This window comes from Danio rerio, chromosome 2, assembly GCF_049306965.1.
Source record: "Danio rerio strain Tuebingen ecotype United States chromosome 2, GRCz12tu, whole genome shotgun sequence".
Taxonomy (NCBI): domain Eukaryota; kingdom Metazoa; phylum Chordata; class Actinopteri; order Cypriniformes; family Danionidae; genus Danio; species Danio rerio.
The window spans coordinates 44,896,098-44,908,864 of NC_133177.1; the positions used below are offsets into that span (position 1 = coordinate 44,896,098).

The 12,767-nt window shown below is 36.7% G+C and overlaps 1 protein-coding gene across 2 annotated transcripts in view; it reads left to right on the top strand.

Moving 5' to 3' along the window:
- The window catches only part of crlf1a (cytokine receptor-like factor 1a), a 44,306-nt gene that overhangs the window by 19,910 nt on the left and 11,629 nt on the right, over nt 1-12,767 (top strand). For both annotated transcript variants that reach the window (XM_009298725.5, NM_001002650.1), the window contains 2 exon segments: nt 8,652-8,809; nt 10,081-10,249. In XM_009298725.5, the coding sequence (XP_009297000.1) occupies nt 8,652-8,809; nt 10,081-10,249 (327 nt within the window).

The window sequence follows — 12,767 nt, forward strand, 5'->3', positions numbered from 1 at the left end:
TCTGTACTGTATATGACATGAGCCTGTTGGTTAGAACATTTCTGCAGTGGTTTGCATGTGTCAAATTGTAAAAGTAGACTTTTCACAAAATAAATAATAAAACAATAATCATCATCATCATCATCATCATCATCATCATCATCATCATTATTATTATTATTTTTAAAGTAGGATTTTTTTTCATTTCCTAATAAATAATAAATATTAAATTTAAATTATTAATAAATAACCTCATTATTTTATTTTTTAATGATTTATATATGAGATTAGAATTCGTGTTAGCTTTTTGTAAGTGATTTTATGTTTTAGAATAGAATGTGTTATGTTCTCAATAATATTTGTAAAGGAAACCTATATAGGCCCTATATGTGTCATTTACAGAAATTTCAATTAATATGGAAAGCGAGTGCATTTTTTTACTAAAACTATTGGATTTTTTAAAAATGCATGTGCATGTAAAGCGATAAAATTTAAACAAAGAAATTATGGGGTTTTTCTCTAAAGAAGTTGTTACTTCACCCTATTTAGAGATTCATTATAGGCATTTTACGTTTTAACTAACGTGGTTCAAACGATGGATCTGTAACAGAGAAACTACGGGTTTTGGGAAACACTCAACACTATATCGTTCTTTTCCCAAACGATGCATCAAACTATGATAGTTCAGCCGCAAGTTATGTCATTGTTTGGGAAACGTACCCCAGGTAGAGAGAATTTCTTTGATGATTTACTCACCCTTTACTTGTTCCATACCAGGTTTCCCAAAACCAAAGTTGCTTTGTCGCAGATCCATCGTTTAAACCACGTTTGTCATAACATAAAATATCCATGATGACGCTGAAACGGGGTGGGGTAACAACTTCTTTAAAGAAGAAGCCTAAAATTTCTTTGTGCAAATTATATTGTTTTACATGCCCACGCATTAAATAAAATCCAATATTATTTTTGGTATGAACACGCACTCGTTTTTCATATTAATTCAAATATATGTAAACTGTACATATAGGGCCTTTGTTTCCTTTACAAATATTATTGAGAATATGGTACAAACACGAAACTAAAACACGAACTAGCTAACACTCATTTTAATTTGATTTATAAGTTTTATAATCACTTATGGTTGTAATTTACAGTATGCTATTTATCAAGAAAATAAAAAAAATCATACTTATTATTATTATTATTATTGTTTATTAATTTGTTATTTCATTAATTGTAAAAGTCTACTTTTACAATTTGGCACATTCAAACCACTGCAGAAATGTTCTAACCAACAGGCCCATGTCATATAGTGATACATCTCTTAATAAATAACCTACTATAAATCAAAACATTAACGTATGCTATATATTTTTGTTTTCACAAGCTTTGGAGATGTAACATATTTTAAATAATAGGTCGTTGAAGTTATAGCTTTCGTCATGAGCCACGGCTGTGTTCAAAATGGCATTTCAAGAGTTCACACTTAGATATTGTTTGATAAATATTAGCAGGTTTGGCATGCTGTCTCGGGAGAGAACCCTGAGCTCGGAGATAGTTGAGCCCAGGGCTCCCGCCTGGTCAACAGAGCATGTAAGGGGAGTACGAGATCAGGTGGTTCTCGAGAGCTCCCCGCGGTAAAGGAGGAAAGGAGGAGAATGGGTGGATGGGGGGTTTCTTCGAAAAACGAAGGTAAGGGAGTAGTTCTAGCTAGGTTAATTATAGTGATTATGGATTAATCTGATTGGCTAACTAATGATTGTAGATGGGTGACCAGCTGCAGTCAATCATATCACATATTCCTCTCAAAATTAAGCTGCGGTCACACTAGAGTTTGTGCGTGCGAAATTCAGTCGTGCGGAGGTGCGAAAAGGGGTGGGATTAAACAAGATGATTAGACATTAAAAAAGTGAGCGATTGCTCCATGTTTTAAATTTCTGTCCAGAGAGGTCATGTTTTGATTCTCGATTAGTCTCACGCAATCAAGTGATGCGATTTCGCAGGTCAGAGTTCACCAAGCTTAAACTTTGCACTGTAGCAACCTTGACGCATGACGCAGCGTTTCCGGTCTGATGCATTCGCGTGCGTATGAATGGAAGTCTATGGGAGGAAAAGCCCAGTGTGACCGAATATATATATATATATATATATATATATATATATATATATATATATATATATATATATATATATATATATATATATATATATATATATATATATATATATATTAGGGATGTAACGGTATCAGAATTTCACGGTACGGTAATACCTCGGTATGAATGTCACGGTACGGTATTTATTGAATCATTTACAGGAAAAAACAAAACTTATGAAAATACTCCAAAAAAGTGCCAAAAGTGTCAATGACATACAAATTAGCCATCTATCTGTAAGCTTTGAAACAGGAACTTCAATTTTAATAACAAAAAATTATTAAACCATGTAAAAAAATAAAGTTTCAATTTAGTATTGTTAAAAACTCATCACATTCAACATTTAATCACACTCAGCCCATCTACCCAGATGAGAGCTCTGCTAGTCGGACTTCTCATCAAGCATCTCCCGCTGGATCTAATCTCACTATATTTATTAAACGGGATATTTCATTTATCTTGTTGTCTTTATCTAACGACATATTCCCTGACTTTGGGCATTGGAATCTATTACTTGTTCTCAGGTAACGTGTTTTGGCTGAGCGCAAAGATAAGTTAATGATTAATGTAACCACTTACATTCTGTATATTGACTGATCGCCTTTATTTCCTATAATGTATAAACTTATTGTATGTTATACTTTTAAAATGGCCATTATCGATTCTTAAAACTGATACTCAGCAAAAGAGAGGCTGTGTTTCGTATTTTCACTGAAATTGAAAGGAGGCAGTTGTTATCGGCTCCGTTTTGTTATAAATATCCACACAGTGAAGATGACGCTCATCTTATGCAGCACGACGCCTCAACATTTCTGCTGTCTAAGTTGCTAATATTAAAATGAAAATAGGCAGTTCCTTAAATCATGTTTACATTTTATTGTTGAGAAAGTGAAACAACGAAGCCAGGGTGATGTGAATGAAGTTATAAAGTACACTGTTCCCTTTGAAGATTTACCCGTGTCCTCGGTATAATCTGCTTTTCCATATCAAACTGAGAAGAAGAGACTGCAACCTTGATCAAACTTGCGAAGTCTGAACTTACACGGAGATAATGCAGGACTGAACTGTGCGTGTAAAGCAGGTCGCACACCAGAAGCGACGCTCGGCGGCGCGCCGCGCAGCGCCACGCAGCGCCACGTATTTTAGAATTCTAATCATAGGTTTCTATCAGGATACACACACCGGCGCCGCAAGTCGGCGGCTGTCGGCGGCGCCCGGCGACGGCTCAGGACGCAGTTCATTTTTCAGCCGCGCCACAGAGCGCCATCTGATTAGTTTCATGTTAAATATCATTCGAATGTGCGCGTCTGGTGTGCGATCCTTTAATCTGTCATGTACGTGCCGTGTCGCGTCGCCGAGCGGCGCTTCTGGTGTGCGACCTGCTTTAGAGTTTTCCAGCTCTTTTCATCCCCGCTTCTAGCAGCACACTCCATTTCCGCATTACTGGATCTGTAGCAACAACAGACCGCAAGGGATGATGGTCAAGCATGGGCTGATGGCAATTGTAGTTTTCGTTACCTCCCGTTCGCTTCATTCGCCTGAGCAAATTTTCTCAGAAGACCTATAGTTTTACCGAGTCATGCGACTTCGGTAATATCGAAAAAAATTAATATTGCGGTATGACGGTATTTACAATACCGTTACATCCCTAATATATATATATATATATATATTTTTATAATTCCAAGTCAAAATCTTGGAACGTTCTAAATGAATAGCATAGCATGCTATGGCATAGGGGGTTAACTGGTAATAGAACACAACCAGGAATTATGCTTCTAACTACACCTCTAGTAATGTAGTGGCAAGCATTCAAGTTTGCGACCCAGTTTGTGAATGTTCATTGCAACGACGGATTTGGGAAAGATCAAATCAACCATGTTTGTATCAATGGAACTTGCGAAGTTAGTTGGCTTACGCTGGTTTTCGGAAATGCACCCCAGTTTGAGTTTTTGCAATATTAAATTCAAGAATGCTGGAAATTGTAATTATTGACTTGCAAAGTAGGAGAAACAAAATACTACAGAACTCAATGGTTTTCGACTTTTGTGTGAAACAGAACAAAAAAAAACAATCTGGTATTAAACAAGTATGAGTAAATGATGAAAGAATTGAAATATTTGGGTGTACTATCCTTTTTAAGCTGTGTAGTTTTATAGCAGGCATTATCAACATAAAAACAGAACAGAAAAATGAGCTTCAAGTTGATAAGAGTAGAATTAAAATGACTAGGATAGAATTCTATAGGTTGTTTTCAATCACGCGGTTTTGGTGACACGCAAAATTCAGATGGAGGGCAGAAAGAACAGAATGTAAGCATAGAGGAAAGTCCATATTTTTGCGAATTGTACCATATTTCAAAGGAGATATAAATAAAAAACAATCACATGTGTTTGGCATGATCCTTATATCATGAAGAGGGATGAGTTTTCCACAAAACCAAAATATATTTGCCTGTCATTGATGCGGTACATTCTGTATAAGCTATTATGTTACATTAAAAAAAAAAGTAAATACTATAGTGTTTGGAAGCATACTATATATAATTACTTGAATTAAACTACACAACTGTAGTAATAAACAAATTATTAAGTAGGCTTCTGTTTTATCCACTTTAATTATACACCATCACAGCACACCACTGTTTACACTAACAATATTTATTACAGTTTATCAGTTTACTATACTACAGTGTTCGGTAGCATTCATTAACAAAACATTGCACACAGCATACATTTTACTATGTGGTTCAAAAACATGTTTATTATAAATTACTATAGTTTTTCCCCATGCGGATATCTTTCAGACATCCCCAAATAACAGATGAAAGCATTCAAAAGTGTAGACGCATAGTCTACATAATATTATTTATTTATTTTTGTAAGGAATGAACTTAATAAACTTACCATCAACATTTACCACTGCGCGTCTCTAACATTACGGTTGTTTATTCCACCATAACGCTAGTAAAGACTTGGAATATTGCAAAACAAGACAGATATTTGCAGCAATTACATGGCAGGGTACGGTATTTATATTCTTCTGGATTTTGTGTAAGTGTAGTGATGTTTGTATCTATCTTTTATGTAACATATTAACATATACACATAGCTAGGCCTGTACATAATCTTTATTGGTGCTGTCAAACGAATTATCATGTTTAAAAAAAGTGTCCACATGGATGTGTTAAATAAATGTTTATTACATGCCGCCTTCTCTTTCGTTTTTTTTTTTTTTTCTTGAACTTTCCTCCCGTTAATGAGCAACACTTTTGTAAGTCCATAATAACTGTTTGGCATTTCTTATTTTAGCCAATTTAAACTATTATAAATAACATATTATAAACAAAAACATTTTGATGTTCTGATAGCGACTCCAATGTAGAAGAATCACTTCCTGCCCTCCATCTTAATTTCGCAATGACGTCATGTGAAAACAACCAATATAAATCAAACAATATACCATATTTATTATGAATCGCAAGAATATTTTGTCTTGCCCATCATGTTGTATTCACTTACCAGTTGATGGATAATTCACTCAAAAAATAAAGGTCATAGCTACTTAGCATCAGCAGATTTGTTGTGTTTGGCTAGTTTTACAAAGTGAAAGCTGATAAGACCTGCAGATGTTTCTCTTAAAGCATACAATGAGCTCTTTTGTAAGGTTAGTGCCATTATTTGATTAGTTCTGAAATAGCAAATCAACCAGATAAGAGATCAGAAGCGTATACGGAAATAATGAGCAGCTTTGGAGAAAGAATAATTGGTTTAAAACAAATCTGCTATGTGTTTTATGAACCATTGTTTGTTGAGAGTGGCATGACAGTATTTGAACCAGCTTGTCTGTGCCATTGTTTTATTGTTGTGTTTATTCCATACAAAGTTGAAATCCATGACCTAATAGAATTTGAATGTAAAAAAAAGTAGAATAAATCTGCATGCAGATTTGTTAAGGATATGATAGATAGATCCTATTCAGGGGCATACGCCGTATAAATACATATGCCAGAGTAATTAGTGGTTCAATCCACTGTTGCAACCCCTGAAAAGTTAGGGACTAAACTGAAGGAAAGCAAGTGAGTGAGATCCTATTCACCACTGAACTAGTGAGCTTTTCTCACTGCTAATATTTTCTGAATTATTCTGTACTCTTGTTGCACTTGAAAGAGTTAGTAAATATGAAATATTCTCTGAGAAATGTACTACTAGGTGCCAGATTAACACCAATAACTGAAAGTGTTCTCCATTTTTGACCAGTGTTCTTTTTCAATAGATTGTTCTCAAAATTTAAACCACACTGAATTTTCTTTCATTTTATTTTTTTTTTTAAGATTTAGTTTTGGCCTTTTGGCGTTTCAGACAGGGCAGGAAGTGAAGTGGGAGAGAGAGAGGGTTGGGTCGGGAAATGTCTTCGAGTGCTATGACACCATGTGTTCACACGCTAACCACTAGGCTATTGTGTCGACAACCCCAATGTATTTAAAAAAAAAATTTTTTGGGTCTGGGGTTGATTCCCAAAAACCATTGTTAGCCAACTATGATGGCATGTTCTGTCATTACAATAAGTTTGCTGATTCTGTATTTCCCAAATCCATTGTTCCAATGAATGTTACATTTTATATTAGCCCTGGGCAAAGAGTAATTAATCACATCCATAATAAAGTAATAAAAGATTGTATTTACATACTTTACTGTTTTATATGCAGATTTATATATAACACACACATTTATGGATAACAAACACACATATCTTGTGTCAAATCAAGCTTTTATTTTGGAATAATTGTGGTTAATCTTTGCCCAGCACTATGTGCTGAAGTCGTGAAGTATGGAATACTGTTTCAGGGTCCAAGCCGCTTTACATTTGAAAAGAGGAAGTATATGTTTATGGCCACTTTTTAGTCTTATCACACATTAAAGTGAATTTTACATAAAATCATAGTGTACTCAACAGCCTCTGGGCTTTCTGCATCACAAATACCAAAATTATAACAATTGATCAAAAATTTATCAGTTTCTGGCCATCGGATATCAGGCATGGACATATATATATATATATATATATATATATATATATATATATATATATATATATATATATATATATATATATATATATATATATATATATATATATATATATATATATTGAGATTGTCGTGATTTTCAAAAGTAATACATCGCTTTGAAAATGTTTATTACTACCATTTGATGAGTCCCACTATACAGTTTGATGTAGTGCTTGGACCCGGAAGCCGCTTTGCATGACGTCACACTTAACAAGTCGACAGACAGACAGACAGACAGACAGACAGACAGACAGACAGACAGACAGACAGACAGACAGACAGACAGACAGACAGACAGATAGATAGATAGATAGATAGATAGATAGATAGATAGATAGATAGATAGATAGATAGATAGATAGATAGATAATTATATAAAATTAAATGATATAAAAAGTATCTGTTGTGGATGTTATCTAAAGAAGTTGTTTCTTCATACCCTTGTGGAGCGTATGGGTCTCTAACAGAGTTCAGAAAGCACTTGTCACTACATAGTTCATTTGCCGATTGATGCGTCATACTATGGTAGTTTAGCTGCAAGTTAAGTCGTTTGGGAAAATTGCTCAAGGATGGAAGGAAAACCAATCAATAAGGTCTTTTTTTGTCACAATAAACACTATCAGACTGGAGGTTTTGGATACCAGAAAATAGACTTTATTAAAGCCGAGATGTCTGAAAACAGCCCTTCGGGACAATCTGAAGTGTTTTGTCACCATCATTCTGCTTTTATACATGCAGTTTCACCTTGCGTGTTTTTGCTCAGCACATACAGTTGAAGTCAGAATTATTAACCCCCTGAATTATTTGCCCGTTTATTTTTTTTCCCCAATTTCTGTTTAATGGAGAGAAGACTTTTTTCAACACATTTCTAAACATAATAGTTTTAATAACTGATTTATTATATCTTTGCCATGATGACCGTAAATAATATTGTACTAGATATTTTTAGAGACACTTCTTTACAGCTTAAAGTGACATTTAAAAGGGGCTAATAATTCTGACTTCAACTGTATAGGGTCGCTTGGCTCTCAAGCCCGCTAGCTAAGGTCTACGTAAGAAACTTCTTTCACACCAAAGATGTCACTTTATAGATGAAACTTCTTCTAAGTGTTTACATACATGTTGCATTAACCTAATAATATGTCACTGTCCTGAATACCGCTTACACATTTGGCTTCATATAAATGTTTAACATATATAATCAGTGCTTTACATATTCAGTTAATTGACATATTCAGTTATTCTTCAGCATTGCTTTCCTATAGCAGGCTCCCGTAACCGGCTCCAGCACCTCTGTGGGCTCATTTTACACAAACCCAGTTTTAGCCTGGCTCATGTTTACTTTTAGAAATTACTTTTAGAGAATACAAACTGCTTCACAATTAGGTAATACTCTTAGAGAATAAAAAGTCTTCGTCAGTCATTTGTGTCTTTTCTTCTCCCAGTGACGACAGATCCACCGACTGATGTGACGGTGAGCCGAGTTGGAGATCTGGAGGACCAGCTGACCGTGCGCTGGGGGACACCGCCGGCACTCAAAGACTTCCTATTTCAGGCCAAATACCAAATCCGATACAGACTGGAGGAAAGCAGCGACTGGAAGGTACAGAAGCTCTCTTGAACAGTGAGCACGTCCTCATTACTATCACCGCTACCATACCCGCTTGTTTTTCTAAAGCAAGCCATACAAGTATGCGAGTGAATGTGAGTTTCTTGTTTTTCAGAGTGGCGCAATGATTAATTAGAGCGGCTCAAAAGACAACAGACTTGTTTCAGTAGAATTTGGAGTGTTTGTATTACTTGTCCGAAACGTCATTTCCAGCTGTAGCCGAGCAGCACATGGTTTCCAGTCCTCTGGCCATGGGAGAGTCCGGCTAAACTTTAAGCCTTCAAATAAACTTAGGCTTTCACTGTCCCCATTTCGCTCATATGGATCCAATCAGTTGGCAGGTTTCCTTCTGAAGCTGGGCAGAGTTGGGTTACATAAGTTTCCCCCCCTCTTTTACCCATCATTGTGCTGTCAGTTGCACAGTCCTACATAGTTAACAAAGTCAAAACATGACAGTGACCATCAAAAGCACATCACAGAAGACGACCTGCTGTTTTCAAAGTGTGTTTAGTGAGTTGTATTATCGCTCTCAACCCCACAAATTGCTCGCATAGTCTGTACGAAGGGAAATAATTACCCAGCATGCCTGTTACACGGCAACCTGATGATGTTAACATTCTGCCACTCATCACGTTCCAGTAGTAATGACGGTCCTTGGATTACAGAGCCGTGCATATTAACCATGTTTGTAGCTTTTGAAATGCGAGTCTGGAAATGGAGCGCGGAAAGGGACTGATTCGGGGGTACCGGGATTGTAAATAATTACAGGAGGCCCACATTCCTGCATTTGAATCCTGACTTTACCTCTGTCTGCTACACACGGGAAAGAGGAAGCATTGAGCCTGGCATTGGCCTCGTCTGCACGTCGTTGATGCTGTCTGCACCCGTGCAATTACTCAATCTGTATTAAGTGATAGATAACAGATTTTCTCTCAGGGTAGTGTCGGCGCTCGCTGTGTGTATGTAGAGCCAGAAGGCAGGCCAATTATTTATGTGTGTGTGCGTCCCTGTCATTTCCCTCCTGTCTTTGTCTCTGATATATGATGGTGTATCCCCTTGGAGCACAAAAGAGGGAAATTTCTTTGTTCTCCCTCTTTGTAGATGAGCTTGTATGAACTTGCTTAAGGATTTTGAAAGTGAATGGCTTTTTTTCCTTTCTTATAGAGAACATTAAATATGCCCGGTAGGGTAACGGTGTGTGTGTGGTATGTGGCCGCTGGAGGTGTTTGATGTAACAGACGTGTTTTGGGTGTCGTTCTCTGCAGGTGGTGGATGATGTTGGAAACCAGACTTCCTGCAGGCTGGCAGGGTTGCGGCCGGGCACAGTGTATTTTGTGCAGGTGCGCTGTAATCCGGTGGGGATTCTGGGATCTAGGAAAGCAGGCATTTGGAGCGACTGGAGTCACCCAACTGCAGCCTCAACACCACACAGTGGTAAGAGAAGTCATGTTCACTTACATGGGAGCTAATGGCATGGTATTTCATTTCCAATTCCATGATAAATATCAAAATAAAATGGTATTACTAAGCATGTATTTTCAAAAAAATACTTAGGAGGGTTATATGCACAATAAAATTCATAAACACTTGATTAAAAAAATCAAAAACCACTAAAACTGTGTTATATATATTGTGTATTTTTGTACTTGCATTTTCCAACAAATGTAGAAAATTAAGTCATTTTAAATAATGCCAAGGCATGTGTCACCATGCTAATGATATCTTACACCGTGGATGGATTTCCGGATTTCTGGTTTTATAGAAAACACAGAAACAACAAAGATGCTTTAATATGTTGTGCGTTTTTTTACAAACTCCATTATAACTAAATCCTAAAGTAGGGCTGCATGATTATTCGAAAAAAGATGGCAATCCCAAATCGAGCCCCCACATGATCTTAATTCAGCATATCTACGATCTTTTTAAGTTCGGGAGAAGCATAAAGGCAGTCGCACAAGTCTTCACGTTGTTTTATATAAGCTGCTCAGCAATGTTGACATCCAAATGGTGTTAAAAGTGTCACATACTGCATTTATATGGTATAATTCCCCAAAAATGTAATTTCTGTTTTAATGTAATGATGTATTCACGGCCGCAAAATCACACGTGAACTGTTTGTTTACTACTGAGAAGATGCACGCGTATCCACGAATAAAGTATACTTTAGTGAACAGGACCTGCATAGGCTGAAAATAACAGGTAATAAAGTTGTTCACTTAGTTTTTTTTGTCAAAGTGACGACATCCATGACATGAGAGCACTCGGCAGCGAAAGTGAAACCAAAACCTTGCATATCATTTACATGATCACATTGTAAAATTATGATTATGACAAGCATTTGATACTTTTTTTTTTTTTAAAAGCAAACACAAAGTGTTGTGCATGAGAATAAATGTTTAACAGTGTCAGTATGTCTCATTTTACCAGTGGAAAAAATGGTCTAATTAGGTTGTCAATGACAAGTATATGTCTCAAACATACTAATTCAACTTCAGAATTATGAATAGTTCTATTCTGATGTCATCATTTTACTGTGCATTAATGAACAGGATACATTTAAAGTCTAGTCACGTCTTCCGTTCCAATTCTATACAAAATTTAGCGATTTAACTAACAGTAGACCTGCACATACACCTAATATTATTATTGTTGTTTTACCATATGTTTGAGAACTACCAATAAAAATAGGCTACTCATATTAACCGTTTTTTTACATCTACAGAATTGTGAGAAAATCATGATCTTGAGTTTTAGAAAAAGAATACGAGATTCTCATTTTAGCCAGAATCGTGCAGCCCTACCCTAAAGAGAATTTAGTATGATAAAACAGGAAGTTTTCCTTCCCCGTGTGATCACGATCATGAGAGGCTGTTCAAACAGAATTTGTTTTATCCTGTCCAATGCAGTACTTTTCTATTGTTTTTCAATGTAAATGCACTGGACGGACGTGTTTGACCCTTGCGCTCGGGTCTCACATTTTTTAGACGCCTTGCCAAGTTACAAGATCTTCAGCTTTTACATGCAGCACAGGTCATTGCTGTCAGGCCCAAAAGTAGTTGTTGTTGTACCGTGCCATGTAGATCTCACACTACATGGCATATTATAAACCCATTTCCGAGCAACACGTCTAGCTTTTTTCGAAGCAAAGATGCATTCGGTGTGTATGAGCCCTAAAGGTTGATTTTTTTTTTATAGTTCTGCGTCAAGCACATATGGTCCGGTGCAGACTTCGCACGATCGCATAGCCCTCGCTGTGGATGAGATCGACACTGATGCCCACCTCTCAACAAAATGTAACTACACGTGCCTACGATGCGTAGCACAAGCTCTGTGATTGGTCAGCTTGGTAGTGCTGACAAGCATGGGCGATGCTGATAGCTGCGAGCCCGATGGAGCGATTGTTTACAAGTGTTGAGTCCCATAAAGAAGCTCCAGATAGAAACTTTTGTTTTGTGTTTACCTTATGATTAACGTTGTTGCACATTCGCCGGTTCCCACCTCTAAATGAGCAAGTTATAGCTACTTCAATTCAATTCAGCTTTATTTGTATAGCGCTTTTACAATGTAGATTGTGTCAAAGCAGCTTCACATAAATGGTCATAGTAACTGGAACAGTGTAGTTCAGTTTTTTAGTGTTTAAGTTCAGTTCAGTTTAGTTCAGTTCAGTGTGATTTAATCATTACTGAGAGTTCAAACACTGAAGAGCAAATTCATCGATGCGTAGCTCTACCAATCCTGAACCATGCGAGCCAGTGGCGACAGCGGAGAGGGAAAAAAAACTTCACCTGATGGGAGTGAAGAAAAAAAACCTTGAGAGAACCAGACTCAGTTGGGCACGACCATTTTAATTTCTCCGCTGGCCAAAAGTCTTGTGCAGAGCTTTAGTCGCCGTGGTGAAGGCTGGAAGCTGGCCTCAGCGAAGACTCGTCTTGTAGCGTTCAGAAAAAACAAA